At 32.6% G+C, this 25,828-nt stretch overlaps 1 protein-coding gene and 1 long non-coding RNA gene across 3 annotated transcripts in view; one reads left to right on the forward strand and one right to left on the reverse strand.

The window, feature by feature from the left end:
* The window catches only part of LOC138183291 (uncharacterized), a 119,206-nt gene extending 116,987 nt beyond the window's left edge, over positions 1 to 2,219 (forward strand). Inside the window, exon 3 of the long non-coding RNA XR_011174026.1 lies at positions 2,127 to 2,219. This is a non-coding gene — a long non-coding RNA (uncharacterized LOC138183291). The remainder of the gene's footprint in view (positions 1 to 2,126) is intronic.
* The window catches only part of LOC138183285 (uncharacterized), a 211,712-nt gene that overhangs the window by 75,391 nt on the left and 110,493 nt on the right, over positions 1 to 25,828 (reverse strand). For both annotated transcript variants that reach the window (XM_069119981.1, XM_069119980.1), the window contains exons 3-4: positions 24,758 to 24,893; positions 6,800 to 6,933 (exon numbers count right to left, since the gene is read on the reverse strand). In XM_069119981.1, the coding sequence (XP_068976082.1) occupies positions 6,800 to 6,933; positions 24,758 to 24,893 (270 nt within the window). The remainder of the gene's footprint in view (positions 1 to 6,799; positions 6,934 to 24,757; positions 24,894 to 25,828) is intronic.

Raw genomic sequence — 25,828 nt, forward strand, 5'->3', positions numbered from 1 at the left:
GACGACGAAGTGGAAACAGTATTTGCCTTGTGACACATCTCACATTCCTGACAAACATACAAGCATAGCCCCTCGTAACTCGTCGATACGAGACTACGTTATAGGGGTTTTCTCTCTGCTCCGTAACCCCGACTGGTTTCCTGAAACCTCCTTCGGCTTCATGTTGTTTTACGATTCTCTAAAAATGCCCGTTTACCGTCGCAACAGGAATGCGTCATTTCGTCATTTTACACGCAAGCAGAACGACAAGAGCGCTATTAGCCTAGCGATAGCTGTCATTTCACGTGGTTCCACTCAATTGTTCACGAGCAACGTTTACTATCCCATAAATATCGTGTACCAAACTGGAACCAGCTATTTTCCTGTTTATACATTGAAAATTGTATATCTTGTTCGATTCGTTTAATTGCACGGTTTGACAATTTATAGAAAGAGAATAGGATTTTGATTAATATTATCCATTTTTATAAGATCTTTGAAATTACTGTGTTATTTATTTTATGTTGAAAACGAAATGATAATATGATTTAATTGATAATATAGAAAGGTGTAACTACAATAAGCAATCGAAGATGAATTCTTGTTACTACCTTATTTGGAATCTCAGATTGTAAAGGCTCGGTGTATTTAATATTTTAATTATAATCTCACCAATATCTACGATATATTTTAATCGTTGTTCTAAACAATTTCGATATATATCGATTATATACTATATTTCAATATAAAATGAAAATGTAAATAATTAATAAGAAGTAGGAAAACCATTATGTATTACGAGTTTCACAAATTTACTTTCTATTGCTTTTACGATTCCTATATAAAGCTCTTGTTTTCCTCTTTGATTAATTTATGATTATTGTTGAAACGTTCTTGTCACTGATTTTCAAGTAAACTGCCAGTAATTTGTATGCTGCGAGCCTCATTACCAATCGTAAAATTCTGAAAACGGTAAGTACAACTGAAAGTAATAATTTGTTGTAGCGAGAGAAGTTTCGTCATTAAAAGTTAGTTTCCCCGTGGTTAATCGTAATTTTGTTCAAAAGTAGAAGTAAATAGTGTGCCACGTTTTACAAGCGCTTAAGTGAAACGTAGAATTTTTTGCATTTTATTGCTGCAATATGTACGATAAGTAATATAAACACATAAAACAAATAGACAAACAAATACAATGATATAAAATATAGACAAAAAAATATAATAAATATAATAGACAACAAAGATAATTCAATAAGTAGAATATGTCAAGCATAAATCAGGCAATATGATAGAAAGTGATTGGTGAATAAAAAAATATAAAAATAGACACATATATGAATTCAATGTTGAATAACCCATTATAACAAACAAAAAGAGTAAAAATATTTATAATATCAAAACATGATTTACCCCTTAAAAAAGGATAATTTGATATCAAAAAAGATCGTAGAAAAATCTATGTGAAACGTAAAAAACATTATTGGAGTTTCGAAACATCTAATATCCAATAGTGACTGTCCGTTTCTGAGTTTATCGAAAGATACTATTTTATAAATTAAAGAATATAATTCATTCATCATTCCTTTATACGGCTTTAAACAACACATTCAAAGTATTCTCCTTAACAAGGGCCGATGTACTACTTTAAAATTGTTTAAAAAGTACAACGTATACGATGCTCGAGAATACACAATTCAAAGAGGATCTTGTACTTCATTACATACCCTTGAGATCCGCTTACTGTTTGCAATTAACTTAAACTTTACCCTTTGACAATTAATACCGTCTAAGGCGGCTGCTTGTATGCCGTTACTGTTTGAAGGAATGTTTTAAGAAACTGATATTGACTGATATTACGAAGCATGGCAAGAAAGTTTCGAAAATTACTCGTATAAAAATTTTGAAAAATAATGACAAGGTTGTGGATATTTATTCAAAATCATATTTCTCTAAATACAATTAAAGAAATTAAATTTAAACAGAGATTTGTTTCATGTATTAAGGGAGTATTCTAGTCTAGAGACATGAATTTCGGGCGGTTTTTGAAGCTCTGTACAAACGAAACAAAAAATATTTTGACTTTTCCAAGATTCATGCTATAGCGGCATCTATACTAATTAAGAATCCGTTCGGCTTTTTTGTTTCAGACGACCAGAAGGGTTGAAATCATGCACGCCAGGACACCCTTTCTTTTGGACCCCCCAATTTGCCAGCTCATGACTTTGTGAATTTTGAGTTTCTTTTTTTCGGTTAATTTTTTATGTAGTCTTAAAATATCAATAAGCAAATGATAAAAAAAATGGATACTAAGAATATTTTTTGTTTCGTTTGTACAGAGCTTCAAAAACCCCCCGAAATTCATGCCTCCAGACTAGAATAGCCCCTTAAATATTTTAACGATTATTGTACATTGAATATTTTTGAACATTTATTTTATGTACTTTTACATGTTTAAATTTCTTATAAATGCATAAAAATTCGTAGTTCTCTAATGATTTAAGACTCTGAATGAAAGCAATACACGACACAAAAAATACATATATAGAAGTTCGATCTGATGGTCTGCAATTAATGTCGTATATGTTCTGCGGTGGCATTCAGCAGTTTCTATTGTAAGGAGAAAAAATAGGCCGATCGGATTGCTTGTCCGCGATTCGAATCCAGATCTTTCATTTACCAAGCGCTGCTCTATCAATTGAGCAATCCGGGCCATCGATAGATTTTTTCTCCTTAAGTCTAATAATTTAGCAATGGCAACTGTTATCGATATATAGGGAAGGAAGATTCTAGGTTGTTAATACTTTCCAATTTAATTTACTATTTAAGAAACGTTTTCGAGAAAGCTACAATTATCGTTTTAAACACATCTTTAGTTCTCTTTGATCGTATATTTACTTGTCAGCAAAATAAGATTATAATCGATTGTAATTCTTCATCTAAAACATTCATGTAAAAATTAAGTATCATTAATAGTATGATATTAATTACTAATACATAACAAAAGTAAAATAATGCAAAATGTAACGTTAATAAAGTATAAAATCCTAATATCAAATAAATGACACAAAATATTTAAAAAGAGAAAATGGTAGAAATATAAATACGTTTTGTATTTATCGTGTGGCGTTACATATAGGGTTAAATATTATATCTCACGAAATAAAATTCATTACCATAACTGCGAATATTTACATAAATTCATATTTTTATAAACACAACTAAAAAAAAAAAAAAAACAGTGCATAAATAAAAATGTGTTCTCTCAAAATATTGATATTAAATATAATCTCTCAAAAATTATAACGTGTACTTTTCCTATTATGTGTATCGCGTACATTTCATATTTTTAAGTTAAAACCTGCCCAACAATGAGAACAATCAACAACAAGTAATAAATCAAAATTGACTGTTCGAAACCGAATGAACACACTGTTCCGTCAACACTGTAAATATGCAAGCGCACAAATTACATATCTGTTCCGAAATGGGTGTACTTAGTTTCGACTGGTTTGAACAGTCTACGAAACGTTGTTACCGAAATGACTTATTTCTTGCCGAGGTACGAAATGTTCTGTGGAAATTCGACGGATTCCTCGAAATGGCATTACCAGTAAAAACCAGCAAAACCAATCTTCTCACCTGCCAACCTCGCAATTCCTCATAAGCCAAGGTATCTCGTGTGCACGCGTACTACTAATTTTCTCTCAGTCTCATCGTGTGAAGCACCTAAGGTCGATTTTCTTCATAACCGTACGTTGTTCCGTCGCGACGGTCCTTTTTACAATGGCGCGTGTTCGAGAAAATAACATACTTCCCCTGTCCCGTGTCCTCCCTTCGCCACCGCCATGAAAATCCACCGGTAATGGAATTTGACAAAGGCAGAGGACGACCGTTGCTGGCTTCTGTCGTGTAGCTTACGAAATTATTCGATGTCTAGTTTCTTCCCACAGTGGAAGTCACCAAAGTATTTGAACACTTACCGTAGGAAACTTTTATATACACTTTGTACATTTTATTATGTGCAATAGCTTTAAAAAACATTTTTATACCGTTGTATTTATTACGGCATTCGTATATTAATTAATTAAGTCCAATTATATTAAGTTTCATATAATTTCATACTACTTTCATACGACTACAAAAACTTAATACCTATTATGAAAATTAAATGTGAAACCTAGTAAAACAGAAAGCACTTCATTGGAAAATAATACATTTTGTGGTCACTGTAAAACATTTTGAAATTTAATTAGTATTATAGCGAGCCACGACTGTCATAATTATATTTGTCAAATTTAAAACTAATCGGGAAATTTGTATTAAAGTTACAAGATATTTACTGCAAATATTCAGTGAAAGATAAGTAGAAACTGAAAAATCAACATTCTACGAAATATATACTTGAACTAAGCATCTTGTTGCTTCCATATACGTTTTCAGTTTCGTTACAAACTTTATGTAATTATAATAGTCAGGTCTCAGTACGGTGCTAATAAAGTGTCAGAATGTTTCGTATAAGACATATGATATATTTATAGTGTTATATATTAAAAGTGTCTACAAATATTCGAACACTTTCGTGAGACAGTGTAGTCTGGGCCATTCTTATTTTTTCTTTTTCTCCTTTTTTTCGGCTACAATTTGATGAAAACTCTTTGCAATCAATTAATTCAAAGCAAAAATTAAATTACGCAGCGAGAAAAATGTTGCCAGCGAACTTTCATCAACGTGGAAGTCAGCGTGTTTCCGCTGCCACCGTATTGCTCGTAGTCCCCGAGGATGACGACGTAGGATCTCATTATTCGATATGGCTAAATACGTGCATCTAGAAAATGAAATGTTCCTCGCATTTGGATCGTACAGCAGCGGTAGCGATGTATGGCTTAACTAACTTCCACGCGAGCAAAATTTCACGAAAGTTTATTCGCTGTGTTCCGTTGGTATGTAGCTGTACTTTATTAAAACTGTATTTATTGGTCTTGGCCTCTTTTTAATGCATTATGAATTCAAATATAGAATAATGAAGTTCCAATACGGAAGAATGTTTCGTGGAAATTTATTTCTCAGTTTAAGTTTGTGGTAGATTAGAGATTTTTTATTATATTGCGTTATAACGTATGAAATACTGCTTTGAATTCTTTAGATTCCTCATTCTCTCATGCTGAAGATGGCTATTCACGTTTACTTCAATTTTCTTTTACTAATTACATATTTGCAGTGAATATCGTGTAACTTCTATATACATTTACTAAAATTGATCCCAAGTTCTCATAGTGCTGATAAAATTTCAAAATATATTCCATAACACACACAACATACGTATATACATACATAAATATTTTTTATGATAAGCTATGAAATATTTTCGTGAGCCTCTGTATATTAAGAACGGTAGATGAAAATTCTCTTTGCAGGTAATCATTCAAAGGAGATTGAATTTAAAAATTACGAGAAACAAATCTTTGGCGGTCGTAGGCACTGAGACTAATGTACACAGAGTACGCCCCGGAAGATCTTTCAAGGGGAAAAGTTCTCTTCTTCTTTGCTTAACCTCTTTAACTTTTATAGACCAGCCTCTCAAACTTTCATACTACGATAACTTCTACGTTTCCCTCCTATATCACGCAATTATTTTAGTTGTGTATACGTATACACACAGAAAAGTATCCAACGTCAGCATTGAAAATTATTTTCGATGACACGGAAAAGCGTTTAAGGAAAAAGTTCTTCGGCAAGGGGGAAGGCGGACGGCGCGGGAAGGCTTTACTTCGTGAAATTTCGAGATCGCTTCAGGATGTACCGTCGTATCTGCCTGTATCGATTTCTATGGATACTTCAACGCTACAATCTCGAATATAGAATAGCTTCGATAATGCATGTTAATGGAATTTTCACATCTCGAATAGTGTATTAGTAATATAACAAATAGTCATTAATGATTTATAGAAAATGAGAAGTTGACAGTATATCCAAAAGTTTGGAAAGAAAAACAGAAATATTGTAAAATTTTATTAGAATTTTAATAGAATTACAGATATTGTAGATTTTATTATCTACAGATTAATATCATTGAAAGAAAACAATCTTTGGAGCTTTTATGTATGTTTCATACATAAGTTCTTTTTGATAAATCATTCCAATATATTTTTTCTTTTTGTGAAGGTTCCAGTTTCAATAAATAAATGACTATTTACGTTTCAAGGGAAGTTTCATCACAGAATTCAAATAAGAAATTATACTACATTAATTATGTCACATCGCAACCATTTTTTACATTTTCGCTAAAATTAAAAAAAAAATCTTTTAACGATAGAAAAACACAATCAGGTTGAGAAAGTCTCAAGGAATGCAAGCTTAACTTTCGTATGATTTATTTACGATCTCCATAAAAGTTGTTATAGAATACGAGTAAATCACGAGAGAAACGAAAAATCTGTTTCATTGCATCAAACGGTTTATTGGCGTTAATTTATGACATAAAAAACAAATTGGGAACGAAATAATTAAGTTTACAGAATTAAATGGAACGTGATTAACAGCTCAACAAGCTTTGGACTAAATAAAAATAAGGGATTTATACTGCAGATTTCTAATGAACGAATAAACAACAAATAGAGAATTTGACTTGAATTCATCAGCGTATTTCGAATCAACGTATCCATCATCCAAACAATCAACAACCATACATACGAATGAACATTCGAATCAATAACGTTAGACACTCTGCAGGTTGTGTAGAAACGCTCCTAAACCATTAATTTCACGGGTTTCCCTTAACTGCGGATTCGATAATGACGCGTGGATTATAGGTATCACTTACCGCCACGTTGTTCAGAGTGAATGAGAGATGAGCCGGTGGTTTGGAGGGTGGTAAGCTACAATTTGCCCTCAAAGTGTCTCCGGCATCGTAACGTTCGCGTTCCGATACGATAATGGGCGTGCCTTCGGGTAGAACTGAAACATAATAATTCCATGAGTGTATCTCTTCTACTCATCGTCGACAGGTCGGTTATTCGTGCCTCGTTCAAACGATACAAACGACATTATATCGCCATTTTGCTACCTAGCCGAGCAACATATCCAATATTCAAGCGACTATGAGGAACAGATTAGGTAGTTAGTTTTAAGATATTTCCCGTCGACGTAGCTACATGCGAAAGAAGAAAACCGAAGGATGAAATATAAGCTTGATTAACTATCTCTGTTCAATTTTTGAAGATAATTTTTGTACAATCATTATAAAGGGATTAAAAATGCATTCAGAATACGAACACACTGATTAATATATAAAATACATACAAAGGAAGCTGATATACGCATATATGCAATCAGAAAAAGCAAACTTCGATCCGCATATTTCACAAACAATCATTCAAATTTCTAGAACCTGCACTGTGAATTTCTAAAATTCCTATGACATATGTATAACGAATGATCCGAGTGATCAGTTCGACCATTCTAATAGCTCTATTGTTAAATTTTTCACGGACGTTCATATATTCTATAAAAAAAAATAATCCATATTTTAAAAGATTAATATCGCAGTAGTTCGAAGTACAATCGAATCATCTTAATCATAATATTTTAGACGATTATGAAATTACAGCCGGGAATCAGTGCAACTATTTTACTTCTAACGGCGATGGAATATATTATGTATTATACATCTGGGTAGTAGCAATGCCGGTGGATACGGGTCGAATTAATCTTGTTCACAGCCATTTCGTTGATTTAATTCTGTAACAAGGCGTTCCACTGCGGGTTAAACGAATCGTGTTGTAACAATCTGCATTTCGCCACTACCAGGAAGATTTTCTAGAACGAAAAAGAAGAGCGCACTGAGAGAATCTCGAATCGATTGATTTGAAATAAACGAGACCTTTCGTAGTTCAACCGCACGCATTCGACTTTCCATTAAGTATATTGGATTTTCGAACGCTGTCGACAAATCTTTCGAGACAATCCGAATAATGGTATAAAGTAGGTCATGGTATTGTTACAAAATATTAACGATATAAGTTTCATTCGTGTTGGAAGAATAACAAGAACGGCTCGAGGAAATCGTGGCTCCTGACGACATATGTACAGTATCGTACATACAGGGTGTCCCAAGTTCTTATCAAAATGAAACTATCGCACGTAGACTACAGGAAAAGACACGGTAAATATAATACTTGCTGATTTTTAATTTTAATATCACTTTATGATTAAAATGGAATCTTTCCACATAAAAGAGCTAAAAGTAAGAAAGAACTTGTTAGGAATTAATGCTTCGTTTTATGGAAAAATTGCGGGGCACCCTATGTACTGGCTCTATTGTGACAATAAACTTAGAAGTTGAATGGTTGAGATGCAACCGTGAACTATTTCATTTGAAATTTTAAATGAGAGTATTTCGTAACATCGTGGATAATTGAGCAGATACAATACGTATTATATTTTTATGTCATCGTTTCGTACATTTTTGCGGATTGGAACAGGTAACAATCACTTGGAACGAATGTCCGTAACATGTTACATCGAAATCACATTGAATAAAACATTCAACATTGATCAATGGAAATACGTTGCTAAACAACGTTAACAACTTCGGTTTGTGACAATATTCGGTACAAAACCGTGTTTTCGAAGTACTACCTTAATTGAAAGCTTCTGCAAATTTTACGTCAAAAACGTATGTACAATAGCATCATGTTAGTCGAGAGTCATCTGCATGTGCTCGTTTCAAAAATATGAAATTTGCGTTGAAATTTTTTAACTAATTAAGGAGCGGAAGACAATAAGGTAGAAAAAACATTTTTGATATTTTAGATGAATATTTAGGTAATTAGACAGGAGGTTATAAATGTAGTAATATATAGCACACAATCTTTGAGATTTTACTATAACTATTGAACATTGAAGCATTACGAAAACGCATTACGAAAACAAGTAGCGCATTCCAATATTGTTATTATGCTCTCTTAACAAATTTATATGACGTATAAAATAAAATTAGAAAAACGCGTGTAATACCTAAATTACCAAACTTTTGAAAAGAACATAACTTGAAATACCTCAAATCTCATAATAATAATAATAATGATGATATTGCACCATTTGGATTATAATTACATATTGCAAGTTCCAATATTAACCAAATAATTATTTATTACAATTATACCATTAAGATTGTTGTATATTACATACGACCCAACTCTTGTCAAATGTTAGCATAACAAGAGTCACCACAAGAGAATAGGAATTGTTCCAAAATTAATTGCAGTATACAAAATGGTAGAACGTTAGTAGCACTCGTTTTACCGAGCACTAATTGGTGTCTCGTGATGCACACGCCACTTCAACGAGCTAACGAGTAGGGAGTTTAGACCGGCTATTATCGCATTTAATTTTACAATCGAGCGAATCCACAACGCGCGAAGATCGTTGTTGTACCCTGCCACCTCTCTCACTTATCTAGAACCCGAACGACAGCTGAAACTAGAACCGATTACCGCGAACTGAAGCGAGGGAAATAACCGTTTACCCTCTCACCTTGTCGGTGATAAACCGGTGATTCGCAAAACTATAGAACGACTAATCGAATTTCAGTTATGTTATCGTCTTCCGTCTATGACTGCTGTTCTAACCTGATTGCTTTTACAGCCACTACCAATCTACGCCCGTTTTGTATAGCAACTGCAAGTATGATTTCACATTTTCAAATATAAACAAATTTCACGGAAGGATTCGTAGAAAATTGGAGAGGGAGAAACAAGATGGATCTGTTTCAACTGAGAAAACTTTGCCTACATTGGTTTAACATTTACCTACGTTTTAATGTCCTAATTATAGGTTTCAACATGTCTAACAATCAGATTTGCCACGTAATTTTACGATACGCGTGTGATATCGTACTAACCGAACGCAAATTGCAAATTATGAAATTTCCTGGCATGAGTTGTATAATAGCTTGGATAAAGTGTATATGTAAAAATATAAATCTGAATTTTGTATGAAAATTATGTGTTAATTTGTGGTATGTAATATATGTATAAATATGTAAATTCTAAACTGTGACTACTCGTTTCTGACAGAAGTTTGAATTTTTATCTTAACTGAAATGTAGTAAAGAATTTTCAGAATCCCTACGATTGAGCTTTTTCAATTGCAAAGAGCCATAACGAACAAATACATACTGAAACAATTTAATGAATAAAAGTACTAATCTAAGAGATTAAATGGCTATAGTAATGGTAGAAATGTGGACGTCAAAGATTAAGTATGAGAATAAAACGTAATGAAGATTTCATGTATGTGTGTGTGACTATAGCGTAATGAAAAATCAGTTGGTTTTGGGATTACTGTACACAGCAATATAATTGATAATTGAATATATGATTGCAAGTCTTGTTACGAAATTCAACATCGATTATCTCGCATTCCTAATAACAATCTTTTAAAGAAAGTAAAGTAACTTATGTCTCCCTTTAAGTTCTTTGGTTAAAACAGTAAATCCTCTAAAATTACCTAATCAGTGTATATATTCTTGTCAAGTATTATAATTGACGCCTGCAGTAAAATGCAGCGTCTCCATTTCCATGAATTCTAAGTATAATCGTTAGTCTCTATTTACGGAGAGAATTATGTTCTCGAATTGACAATGTCCAATTACGCTGTTTAAGCTAATGGAAGGGAGCATCATGGTATTGACCAATTCTCACTGAAACAGATGAACTTGCGGAACCAGTATTAGTACACGCGTTTCAGCAAGCAAATCGATTTCCATTGATTTACAGTCGATTTGTATTTATTTATCGCTACATTCATTTCGAATCTTTTCGATTGCCTCGCATTTGAAACGAGACTGCTTTAAAACATTGTGTTATTAAGTTAGTGTACTGCAGCAATACATAATTAAAAATGAAATATAATATAATAATATAAGCAGTAAACTTGACATGTAGTTTTAGGGTTATAGAAATCTTGACAGATAAAATCTTTCATGCTAAATATAGAGCTATATAATAATAGATATTATAATAAAATTTATTATATAGTATATGAAACAATAAAGGTATAACAAGTCAAATAATATTATGATGCAAAATCTAGACATAATTAATAGATGTTAAATACTAATTAGAATAAAATACCTAAAAGTCAATTATTTCTATATATATTCATTTACGTCCGTCGTTAATTGAAATTAGAATTCTGTACAGTTCTTTTTCATAACTTTCTACATTTAGAATTTTTTTCATCAACACGAGTTAATTTTTTGACATGGAACCGATCGACATATAGCAATACGTTGATCAAAGGAATATATAAACGGTTGAATGCGGTTGATTTTAATTCCAATTTTCAGAGAGATACGGAAATTAATATCAAAAGTCAATTCTCATTGACGCAGGGATGAAACAGCGTATTATGATTTAAGCTGCAATCTGGTTTTTCAATCTTCGATATTTACGACGAGATGAATGGAATTCAGATAGTACTAATCGATATAAAAATCATTCTCATCGACGTTCCACGGAATTCAGAAGAAAGTACAATTTTTCTTCGACTACGTGAAAACTGCAGCAGGCCCAGATTCGTTTACTTTAAGAACATCCCACGGTATTATCGTAAAATATGAAATTCATATCCGTACCGGCGCAAAGTCTACCTCGTCTAGCGCGAAAAATTTCTATCCTTAGACCCAAGTGCTGCTAATAAAGAACCCGTTCTATGGATATTATTCTCCCGTCGACGATAACGTTTTTCACCAAAAACCTGAAATGTCGTGTCTTACACGCTCAACTGTGAGATGACATTAACGATTATTAAACCGCGAATATTTATGTAATTTTTATAATTATTCATATTTTCTGAACATGATTTCAGCTAGGTAGATATTTTTTTATATTTATCGCAGTGTGTCAGGTTCGCGTAAGAAACGGGTGGGGTTCGAGTAAAATCTTATCAAGTTACACGTGTCCTTTATTAGACATTTATAAGATAATCAAAGTCTTTTAAACTTTTTTTTAAGTCAAATATTTGAAAACAGATAGTGAGGATACCAAATATTATAAAGATTACTATTTTACTTTGAATATTTTATGTTTTTACATTTTTAAATTTACATCAGAAATGGACGAAATTATGAATTAAATCTAAAATTTTTTCTTTACTTTTGAAGAAAATTGACGTAATACTAAAATACTTTTCTAACTTTAAACCACTTTGACAGATATAATATTTGTATTTTTTTACTTACATAAATATTAACTAGTAAAATGATCCATTACTAATAACGTTAACCATGTATATGTATTTTCATTTTGAATTTGTTGACTGTGCTTCAAATATCATTGTGTACAACTAACCTAGCACAGTCAAAGGCATATGTAACCAATATAGTCTAATCTTGCCTTAACCAACCCAAAACCTAATCCAGTCTAATATGCTTAACATGTCTGATTAGAACATAATCTACCTAACCCTGGTCTCTATTACTAAGACAGTTAAGCGTACTATCATAAGTAAGTTTTCAGCAGACGTTGTTGTTACAACACTGAAGACTGATAAAGACGTTAATATTAAGTCCTTGAATTGGAGTCTTAAAACAATAGTAAATATGTTATATAAATTTATTTCGAAATTTATTCTAAATAAATAAGATTACTGGAAATATATTCTTATGGTAGTTTCACGATCGCGGAATTCATAAGGTTATACTACTTGTAAGTCAGTACTACTGTACGTTGTACAATATTTTTCGCTGTTGGAGTCACATAAATTATAATTTTGCAGGTTACGGCGGTAATATATGGGGTAGTACAAGTGATTTGACACTGTAGCAGATGAAAAGAATGTAATTTTGTTTGTTAAAACATAGAATGGAATATATAGAAAACATTTTCTTTTAGAAAATTTGTAAAAGGTTTTATAAGAAATTTACTTCGCCGTAAATAAAATGTATACAAGACAATTTATTCAAAACGATTATTATTCTATTACAAGTGTCTTAATCTATCAGTTCTTACAATTTCAATAAGATTGTTCTCCTATTTTTATGCGCAGATTATGCCTTTCCAATTTGATAAGAAATATTGATAACTCTCTATAAATTGTAATACCATAATAAGACTTTGATTTTAATAAAAAACATTTGTAACCTGACTTCGTAAAATTTTATTTCATCCTCATGCACTTCTTATGCTGATTTGAAAAGTTGGAATAAATGTAAAACAGCGATATGCCGTACAAATTGTTTTATTAGTTGCGAACGATCGTATTCCTAAATACACCGAAACTTCATTGTTTCTCCTCGACAAAAGAATTCGTAGATTCAACAATTTACATTTTTTAAATCGCTTTTTACTATCGTATCAATTTATCGCCAAATGAGAAGTAAATTGAGAATAAAACTAGGAAACCGAGTTTTATTAGTACTGTATAATTTTATGACTGAGTATACGGAAATTTCATTCTCTCACATTCGACGAAAGAGTTTACGACGAAAAAGTAAATTTAATTGTTTATCCGTTCATCCCATTGATTTTTTATCACCAACTGTATCAATTTAACATCAAATGAGAATTCAGTAAGGGGAAAAATTAGAAAACGGAGCGATTGAAACTTTTGCAGGTATTTTTGTTCTCGAATAACGTATGAACATTCTAGCTATTCTGCTTTCTTTCGAAATTGTGCACATAGGTATACGTGCAGGCATGCGTGTGTCAACGAAATACGTGCGGATTTATACAGGGTCGTTTCGATTCGTAACGCAACCGAATTTCGCGTACACATCGCGACATTATCGCTTAGTCGACAGGACCGGAGGATGGGGGTTGCGCGCTGCAGCTAATTTGTGTCGCCGAAAGTGTTTTATACGGACGAATTCGTCCATGGCCCATGGAATATTGCTCGATACAAACGATCCATGAATCCCGCGGATTTGAATGGGCCACGGTTCGCCGGGATTTCGACAGGCATCGCGTATCATTCGATCATCAATCTTGTTGCTCGCTTATCGCTAGCCGATTTCAAAATTGCTCTCGCTCTTTACGTTCTGCGTATGTATGTTGGTCAACAACTGTTTAATCTACATCGGGTGTAATGGTAAATGATATAAACTATAAACGTACCAATCGAGAAAGCTGTAAACGTTTTTTTATACAATAATTATGCAAAGAGGAAAGTTTTAATATAGATACATGGTGTGCGTATACTTTTTGTATGATACGATGTATAAATGATATGATATCATGAGAATGTGACAAGTGTACTTTTGTTACTTTTTTGATCTCGGTATCATTCGACTAAGACAGTCGAAAAAGACTTGGTAGGTTCACAAATATAGGTTTCTTGGAAATAAATGATCACTCAGTTTGGTAAAGAATCGAACAATTGAACACTGTAACAAACAATTTAATAACATAGAACTAATTATTGAATTTCAAAATAGCTTATCGTGTTTTCGTATGATGATGTATTTATTATTCGATTATTCCTAAGCGTAAAAAAGTCGATTAATATTCTATGGTACTGAGAGAATATGGAGGTAGGTATATTTTAAATGTAAAGAACGTTACAAAAAAATTATTTATGACTTAAAAAATTGTGAAACAACAAGAAGAGTGTATTAATATAGTCAAGTGCGTTATTATATAGTGAAAAAATATAAGATTATATAACTATACGCATCAGTATAGCCTGGAGAAATCAGAATAATGGTAACAGAAACGTAGTTGAACTTTGATACGTTCATTGCCGAGTAAATGTAGCATTTTAATCACGGTGTCCATTTAATTGTAGCGTCATTTCTGTTGATGTTTCGATGGAACAGAAAAAATAACAGGAAAGGGAAAGAAAAAGTGAGAGAACGAGATATTTCTCGCCGATGAAACAACTCTCTGTCATCAATTACGTAGATACAGTTAATTCATTACGAAGCTGTCGACTGAATTCGTTTTTTGTATCGTCAGAGTGTGAACTTGTAATTGCGTGCCTGGCTGTACGATGCGGCGACTTGGAATTGCATTAACTAATTTTCTCCCGTTTTTTTTTACCTCCTACCTGAAATGTCGTAACGTATTTAGCGACCGGTTAAACGTAACGACCGATCAACGAAATCGCTCGAAAATTGGTTTTTAAACCTTCCACCTCGCTCGCACACTGTCAACGAATCAAATAGAACCCGAGTGATTGCACAGTTGACTGAATACAAAGAGACTATAACATTATTGTATCAAAAAATTGAACGGACGTCTTGTTTGAACAGGCACCTTGTTCAGACGGTTTTAAATTGCTCTATATTGCATTATCCACCTTGTTATATTATTATGTCACTGTATAATTGATAGAATAATGAAAATTTTTCAAAGAGTACACCTTACTTGAAGAATATTTTTAAATTTCCTGATAGAAAGACGAATGAAGTTTTTTCAAATACTTTATGTTGTATGTATACATGTTGATTTAAGATGCAATGTTCGAAGTACTATTTGTGGTACTTTTAAGGTTGGATATTTAATAAAATTGGATGAACTTGAACTTTACGAAACAAAATTCATTTTAGAAAAATATGTGCGAAGTAGGTAAAACAATTAGGGTAAGTTTGTTGAATTAAATAATTTACAATACTTATATTGTTGTAAAATATTATTTTAGAATTAACTGGAGTTGAGTTAAATTTATGTATCCTTCTACCCATTTTTAATTTGTTGCTTATTGTACAAAGGAATCTTAAATACTTTATTATTGTTCTTCGTTCTTCAATTGCTTTAATTAAGAATATATTACACGACATTGTGTGGCTTTCTATGTAAAACGTGTCTCATCTTGTTTAAAAAAATATGTGCCGCCATCGCAAAGGGGATCAGTGCAAAAATTGTAAGATTGCAGTAAAAATTTAATTTAAAGTTAAAATACATTGTTAAATTAAATAATACATACGCAAGTGAAAAGAAAATGTTCTCTCTGTAAAACGAAATGATTAAATGTATTCTTTCGACTCTTAATTATTCCCTCGGTCTCCCTTGGTTCCTTGAAATTCGTTCCAAGAAGTGTTCGGATCTTGAACTATGAGAATTGATTAAAGTTCAGAGCGCACGCAAGGAATAGTTTCTCGCTGCACCGTCATTCTTTTCTAATGCTTGCTGATTCCAGAAATCGTTCAACTACTTATATTGCTTTCATTACAAGAGTTCGTATTATTTGTTAATAGACATCCATCGATTTTTCTAGTTATCTATCGAGTTTCAATCCTCTAGTACGAAAAATCTATATATATAGATAACAAACACATTTGTTGTAGAATATTTAGGTATTTTTAGAAAATGTATCTAATATGCAAAAACGTTCTTTATAATATTTAAAAGATAAAGCACAAATCTCTATTTGCATTTCGTTTCCTTAATTGTGTTTTTATAATTCTTTTCTCTATGATTTGTGGGTTAACAATTCTTAAAAAAAATGATTCATAACGTACACCATAAAGGCAACTAAATTAAAAAATGAAACTTATGTCTTTAATAAACAGAGTTACATAAAATAAAATTGCCTAAACAAAATGTAATAAATGTTACAGAAGAATTTATTCCTCAGGCTTTCAACTTTAACATAATTCTTCAAAATTCACGGAAGTATATAGTTTGTATATTTTTTAAAAATTCACTATCTATTCTAATATTACAAATCTTACATTTACTTTTATCACTTCTTAGTGTTTTTATTATTCGCAACTCATTGTCAAACACATCTTTATCAGACAGCGTTTAACTTTTACGTTAGCAAAGTTCGATTATCTAGTGCTCAAATGCATAGAATCTTAGATATAGAGTTCTCTGAGAATCAGCTCACGAAGTTTGAAATCCTAACATTCGCACGATTTAACGTTTGCATGAGAGCAACTTCCTGACGAATTGAAATCGGTGCTGCAATTTCATTCGTTACGTTGAATACATTGCATAAAGGGACGTGGACAGCGAATTTAATAAAAATCAATTTCGCGTAATTGTTTGCAGAATGGCCGAAATCCGAGATAAAAGTGCCGATCCACGTGCCGTGAGACGAGAGAACCTCACATGAGTATTCCAAGCGTATGTAGTCGAGAATATTTTCCATGGTAACGTTCGTATTCTTACCGCATACGCTTGAAATTCATAGGCCATTCGAAGAACCGAGCAAGAAGAAGCATCAGAATTATCATACATTTCCTGATCCTTATTTCTTTAAACTACTCTTTCGGATGGATGGAAACGCTCGGTCAAATAAATGCATTTCAGAGCTCTGATGCACACAGTTTATTGAGTCGATAGGAAAAATGAAATTCGCCATTTTCTTTCTTTATCTACACACTTGCCTAAACGTATTCATGAATTTTATATGCTACCGGAATATTTGAAAAATGTGAAAGATGGGTTTGATAATATAAGGTTCGTTTAATCATTCGATATTTGCATTGGTTGACATGCGTGGAAAATTGTTTAATAAAAAAGGTTTGAAAATTTTGAAAACAGATTTTTTAGCGGCTACGGTTGTGAAGATTTTGGAACCTTTGCTGTGTAAATATTGAAAATACAATATTTTTATATTTTTGGAAGGATTTTGTTATTTCAATTAAACAATAATTGATTACTTTAGAATAAAAGTTGATTAATAACACTCGTGCCTATTGAAGTGAAAAAATGATTTTAGTAGAATTAAATCAGACTATCAAATCGGATAGAGATATACACAATAGAGTAAAAAGTAATGAGGCACGTATATTGAATTAAATAGATACATATAAATAATATACTATTTTAAATATAAAATACATGAAAATATTTTCTCAGTGTCTGATTAACAATTCGATATTTAGCATTGGAATTAATTTTCGTTCTATACAAATTAATAAAAATTAGTAATGTAGATTACCAAATAATTAATTGGCATTTCAAACTGGTTTTATTAAATTTTCTTCTCTTAGAATATTTTAACAGAATATGAAATACGCATTCTTCTGTGTTACAATTTATTTCTAAACATAACGGGCGTCAAGCTCTTATTATTCTATTATTTCTTCACATTCCACGAAGTAGTCTTCTTCTCATTGAGGCTGACTACAATCGTGCGTTTTACGAAATCACTGTACTCGGTCCCAGCAAATTGCTGGATTACAGAAATTCTAGGGCAGCTGCCTAGCAAGAACCATGCATTCTATTCTATCTTGCATTCCTTGTTTTGTTTGTGAACAATAGTCTCCTGTTGGTAATTAATATTTTAGCAACACGTGTAGGAGTGCCACAAATATATGAAAAACATGTAATTTAGTTTATTAACGTAATTCAATTCAATTATATATAATACGATTTATCTTACTGAGATTTATATCAGATTTTAATTAGTTTTCAAATTTTAAACGATAATTGATTATTCACTTTCGATTTAGGTACTGTTTCCTTTGTAGCTACATACATGTCAATTTCATTCACACTCGTCTAATTACAAATTTAATTTAATTAACCTAAATTTTATTACACAATGCAATTAGTGGCCAATTCTAAAAAAACAAATGATGTAATTTGTTAATTTCGTTTATCGGAAGAAGATGGCACAAATAATAGCAAATTTTTTAATAAATTTGAAAAATAACGCTTGTAATATCATTACTAGACTTTTTATGCAAATTCATACGTTTATGAACTTAACTGGAGTTGGATTTAATATTGTATTTGTCATAAATGAACCTATTCTTTACGGCGGAATAAAACTGTTACAGCTTAAAAGATTTCTTACGAACTTCGTGTAAAGTAGTGACGTTAGAATGTATAGCTGCCTGTAGATCAATTAACATGGTAATAATAGTAAACGCGTTCCAGAATGTCGTCCATGATTTCATTTTAGATTAACATGAAGCTATTCCAAGCAATCATTTATGCATGTCACACTGCACTGTATTACTGGAACTGACAATCAGTTAACAGTCAGCTAGTAGTTTAAAGTTCCATACCACGTAGCAGAAATCGATAATTTTTTAAAGAAACAATGATACATATTTTTCTTGATTACACATGTTTCATATGTTCGAGTTTGATTTTTAAAAATTTTATTTCGAAAATTTGGTTTAAGAGAGTCTTCTAATTTTCGGAAGGCGATGGATGGAAGAAGAAAATTCCGATAACAATAAAATGACGAAACACTTGGCGCGATACATTCTAAATTTCTTTGTTGTAACAATTTCTTCCGTTCTTTTACAATAAAAATGATATTCTCCAGCTAAAAGTTTCCAGTAATACTGTACATCTCAGATGTATTCTTCTTCTACTGTTAAAAGAAATAAAAAAAGTGCTAATTCAAAATGGCAAATATCAAAAATCATAGTTTGCTTTTATAATAAACACGATCTTTTTTATAAATAGTAATAACAATACGCTCTAGATATCCTGCATAGGTGAAAGCTTTTCAAACACGTCTTTACCTTTGAAAACGCAAAAGTTGGATAGACACGTGTTACTTTACAAGGCGAGTTCACAGCACCTTCTACAAAAATTCGGATCGAGTAACGTTTCGCACGATTTCAACTTATATTCGTCAAACATTCGACTTATACCAGGTCTCTGCAAAATAGGCAACGCGCCACCGATAAGTCACGGACTTCGCGTCATGAATTCTCAGAACGCGTTACCTGTAAGCTGGCTGATAAAAAAAAATATGAAAGAGTTTGACCGGGACAATTGGCCGCGCGTGAAAAATTCCTCAAGGAGGAATCGAAAACGCGCGAGCCACAGAGATTCGGGTTTCAATATCGGAACTACTCACCGTAAATTCAAGATTCCCCTGGACCTTTCGCTCAGACTGGCAAATCGAAGTTCGTTTCGACTTCTGGCGTAAGAGTCCTCCGATAAACAGGAGCGTCGATCGACTTCACGAAAAATCGCAATGGTATTTGGTCGATGGTTACATGAGTAGTAGTTTCAAAGCTATTTCCTTCGAAATCACCAAATAGAAATTGAAAGAAATAAACGTACAACGGAGACTGATGATATTTGTTGAAAAAGAAAAATTTCATGGTAATAAAAAAAAAGGGAAGAATGTAACGTTTAATAAAATAATAGATGTCGATGATTTGATCAGATACGTAATGTATTATATTTGATTTCTAAACATTACGAGATATAAAATGCTCGTTTCACAAATATAGAATTTTGTGAAAACATTTGTAAATTTCGTGAATTATTTATTAAAAATCATATACAAAAATTACAGAGTAGTAGTGAGTTCTCAAAAGTGTGTTATTAATTGACTATACTTGCTTTCATAATTTCCTACTGAAAAATTTATGTAGGAATGTTATATTATTAGTTTGTAGGTAACAGTACGATTAATACAATATCGTTTGCACTCACACGAAATCGAATATAATACCCCGTTTCACGTATTCGTTACTCACTACTTCTACGACACAACAACACAATGATCTTCACACGACAACGATAAATTCAACTCTGACTCTCTCAACTCTCGTTACAATGTTTTCCAAACATACCTTGGTAACGTTCACAACACTCTTTGACAACGTCAACATATCTTGACAACGCTAATAAACAATTACCCCTCACGCCACGTCCTTCCCTGATGTCACACTATCCCATATTTATACACGATAAATTACATACAAGACTGTAAAAAATTTGTCCATGATTTGGGTCTGAGTCATGAGATCACTCACAGTATACATCGAACTAAATAGCAACAGATATAACAGTAACTTAATAATATATAATGCACTAAATAGCAACAGATATAATAGTAATTTAATAATACCAACACTAAAATTAATAATTTTCTAATTATTCATTTTTAGATTTAGTTTGTTTCCTGGAAATATTCTGATATTAAACGAAAATTTATATGTAATTATATATCATTTGTCGTTGTAGAAAATTGACATAATGGTGTATAGCTACATTTAAATTAAAATTAATTTAAATGGATAGGTACATTAAATCCCTGACTAGTTTATTTATTACAGGATGCTTTAAAATCAGCTTGTTAACTAATTAGTTAAGAAACTAGATAATTTTTGCTGTTACCGATTATTAGCAGCAGCGGAGTGTCCATGAGGATTTCTCCACGTGCAAAAAAAAAGTTAAGAAACTAGATGAGTTAATTAACGTAGTGACTCATTGGAATCAAGTCACTTGGAATCTGTCTAGCTGAATTCGATACACTGAAATACTGATTGACTAAAGTAGGCTCATTATGATTAGATAGCTACATTTTATTCGTCGATATGTCACATAATCTGTCAGATTGAATTGCTCTATTGAGATGCTCTATTTTCTTAAATTCAACTTTTTCTTACTAACTTCTTTCAGGTCCAATTTTGCAAAATAATTCTTTACAATAATATGTTTAAAATGTAATTCTGGCAGAAGAATTTACTATAATTTCGAATGCAGTTAGCGGTGAAAATGTATTTTCAAAAATCACGTTCGTCATACTGTTACTCTTTGGGAATTCTGAAACAATGCTCCTTTCGTGAGTCTTCTCGTATTTACTGTCTTTGGGAAACTTTAGCCTTTCTTAGTCCTCGTGTATTCGTTTCCGCGAAACTCTGTTCTAATATTTACGCACGCAATATTCAGCCGGAAAGTTTCTATTAACTTCTCTGATTTGAAGTTTTAACTAAACTTCCACAATGAATGAATTGACACGTGGCTATTTCACTCTTACGAAATAAGGAAGCAAGGATATCGAATTGCTTTAATCCAGGTTAAAAGTTTTCCATAATTATCAATCAACTTTCATGAGCCAGAAAGAGAGAGAGAGAAATAAAAAAAAAAAGAAAGAAGTAACGGAACTCAACTAACGAACATTTCCGTTACTGATCGATGCAACTTTTTCTTCGTTTTACAGAACATCGACGTAGCAGAAACGTGAATATCAAACTTTCAAACTTTCAACTGGTTCTTGTCGATATTTACAACCTACAGCTTGTAAAATGTGCAACGGTAAGTTGGAAATGTAATACTAATTATCTGAAAAACGACAAATCTTCGATAAATGAATGAAAATTAAACGTATTAAAAATATCGAAATATTAAATGTGTAAAAAGGCATTCTAATAAATTACTTGATTCTCCATAATGTTAAAATTAATTTATTGGAGTTGGAATCTAATTAAATCATAAATCATACACATTGTGCATGAATATAAAGTTATTAAGAATGTTCAACTTTTGCATCAAATTTTTAAAGTACTATCCACGTATACACATTTTTATATCATTTTCCTGAAGATATGTGTAAAGAAATAGATAAGATGAATTTATCTACATTTCTATCTACATTCTACGTTTCATTGTTAATTTTCAATGTAATTAAATATTACACAGAGTGCGGATGTTTCTGCATTTGTACACAATTTCTCAGGTGCAAAAATGCTAGTAATGCGTACGATATTCAAAAATATACAAATCATCCAAACTAAACTGCTCGTTATAAAGCGTAGTAGACGAAGCAAATTTCTGCTTGGCCATCATTTCCTGGATCCTATCCATAGAAATGTGAGCTTGCGTAAACATAGACACCAGTCTAATAATTACACGCAAACAGAAATTTACCTTTGAAAACATACAATCATCCTTGAACGAGGCAAATTTCGGCGATACACGTACGACATTAAATCTTCTGGCATTCGAGCAGGGAGAAAAAAGAAAGCAGCAACGAGAGAAAGATCGCTATGAATTTGAGAAACGCGTTAACGTACTCGCGACTCTGTGGCGTGCACTGATTAACCCCAAAAGCGCTCCTTTGATCTCACAGTGGCGTGCAGGAGGAAATTAGAAACACTCCGCGAATTTACGTGGGAGCTAGTTTCACGGCGCGTATACGTACATACGTATAGCAGCCAGACGACTGTGCATGAAATCGTTCGCGGCAACGAAGCCGATTCACTGGTTTGGGAGGGTGTGACTGGCCTCGGATCAAACGCGAGTAGAGTTAATGACACCATCAAGGAGAAACTTTCTCTTCGAGGTACGCACGCTGTCGCGGAAACTCGTGCCGATTCAATCTTGCACGCGCGCAGTGCAATTAGGGGAAAATGCGAGTCTACAGGGTAAATCTTAATACTATGGCCATCTTTCTTGTTCGTTTGATTTCGCACGAAATATCAAGCATTTCTTAGGCTAAGGCTAGGTGGATAAGAAATTTTTAATTATTTTCCTATTATTATTTTATATCTGGAAATTGTACGTGATTTTACCTGACTTTTTTTGAGAAGAATATTAGAATCATTTGGAGGATAGATTGATCAATCGTTTTTTTGTTTCTATGAGGATACGAATATTTTGAAAAGGTAAATTAGATAATTGAGTTAGTTATATGAATTTGTTTATTGTAAGGTGATAGCATGAAGATGGTATTGTAAGGTTAAAGATAAATTTTTCGAAAGAACATTGTATGACATTATCAATTTCGGCAAATGAAAAAATATTTTAACAGTATGAAAAAGACTTTAAAATAAAATTGAAACAACAAAACACGCATATTCATGATTTTGTTGTATTTTTCACAGGTTGGAAACATTTCTTCACGATAGGGTAACATAAAAAACGAGGTAACGAAGTTAATAATTTAATGTAACATATGAAAAAATGGATGGAGAAGAGACGGCGTTGTTATGTTGAATTGTTGCAGTATAACTTTCCTTGATATGTAAGGCTTGTGAAGTGTGTTTCGTGTACAGAGTGATTCTAGAAGGCGAACTAAGCTATAGATCTTGGTACACGAAGGTGAAAAGAATTGGAAAATAGTGGGGAAAGAATTTAAAGCGAAATGTTGCACCGTGTACTGAATTTTACCTACTCTGTATTTTTTAACAATTCATACAAATGCGTGTACGAAATGTGGCTCTATTGTGTTCCAAATAAAATCGTGTATTTTTTATAGAGAAGATAATTATTCATGTCGTGTGATACGTAAGAAAAAATTTAAAAGCTGTAATTTACTGAAAAACATATTCAACCTTTTTTTGAAATTGAAGGAGAAATTAAAAGATTAAAAAGAATTGTTAAAATCTCGTTAGAAAATTGATTAAGATGAACTCAAACAAAAATCCCGAAATTCGAACGAAACGCCTGAAACAGCTTGCAGTTGATATAATCAGTAATCAATACTCATTTATAGCTCAACAATAATTCTCAATCCTCGAGTGTTACAAATCGAATATTAAATAGCCCTAAAAAAAGTTCCAATGTTTCCATGCAAAGAAGGAATTAAAATACCAATCCCGATACCAAAAAATTCCTCGAAACTCAATTAAAATTCGAAAAAATATTCCAAACTCCGAACAAAACACATAAAACCATCTGTAGCCGTAAAGTTTGTAAGATCTACTCAATATAAGTTTGGAGTTGAACGACAATTGTCAGTCCAATGTTAAAAATTGTCAACATTAAGAATTAAAATTAACTCATAAAATATCTAATCATATAAAGAAAAAGAAAACACTTAAAAATCCTCGTACCCCATTCGAACAAGAAAAAATACCAATACGAGGCGAAAAAATGTCTTGTAGAAAATCTGTTAAATAAAATTCGATGAAAGATTCGAAATTCCGAACAAAACACGTGAAAGAGCCTATAGCTGGAAAGAGGATGGTGACTTACGATGCCGCACACGCGCCAGTCGCGTGCATCGGTAAAGGAAGGAGTGGAGGGTGGTGAGCAACGAGCGTCGTAGGGTAGGCACACGAGCATGCTGAATACGTCGAGTTCCCCGCGATACTCTGTAATGTCATGAAGCATGTACTTACACACTACCGTAAGATTCTTGGAGACGTAGGCGGTGGTGAAAGTCGGCGCGTCCGCTGTAACTTCGCAACTGAACATACCCGAGAGAGCGAAGTCGACGTCGCGGAGCGTTACCTGGCTCTTGTTCGAGTTCTCGTGCTGAAACAGAGCAACGACCAAAGGTGTGTGCAAAGTGAATGCAAATGGATATCAACTGCGACAACACGTGTTATCGCCCACCGCCATCGGAACATTAAAATCCCTCGCTCTCTGCGATTAACAATAACTCGATTTACCTGGACCGGTTATAACACGAATTAAACTTCCGCACCGGATGCGATTGACTGACGAATTTATTCACACGTCTCTTCGTCGTTCGTACGGGATTCGAGCACACGGTTCATTGCCTTCTTTTCGCGGCTCACCCGGATGAAAGACATCGGTGAACGCTTTATATAACCGGTAAATTAAACTAAAATGTTGATTCGATTGACTCGCACTTTTTTTATTGTGCGTAAGTGTTACTTTGATACCAATTCTTCAATTTCTATGATTCTATTATTTTTCTATAATTTAGGTTGGTAATTTATATTTTTGTCAATGCAGTATTAATAATATGTTTCCAAGGTTTCCTTTAGACTGCACTTACTCGAAGCAATTAAGACATAGATTACGTTGCGTGTATAGCGTACAACTGTTAAGCCCATTTAAACTTATAATTTGGCATAATGAAAGTGAAATATCAAGAGACGAAACGAATTAACCTTAAATCTTTTTGGTGTATTTTATTGCAGAACATTTGAAATCCGACTTTCAGAGTGTACACATCAATTCAAGAGATCTTCCATGGCATTGCTGAACGTACCAACTTATGCAATACCATATATCATGTCTGTCAAGCATAAATATTGGATTTTCAGCGATTTTCTTTTCAAATTTTTCCCTGGTAAATCATTAATTTCTTACTTCTATGAATTATGTATGAAAGCAGTCTTAGCTATAAGTATTAGTGATAATGAGGAGTTTCATACGTTCGTAAAGACCATTTACGAAGATAATTCAAATTTTCAAAACGAAAATTTTTGTTCAAGTAA

This window comes from Bombus flavifrons, chromosome 9 (assembly GCF_040668555.2).
Source record: "Bombus flavifrons isolate JBK064 chromosome 9, iyBomFlav1_principal, whole genome shotgun sequence".
In the NCBI taxonomy this organism is placed as follows: domain Eukaryota; kingdom Metazoa; phylum Arthropoda; class Insecta; order Hymenoptera; family Apidae; genus Bombus; species Bombus flavifrons.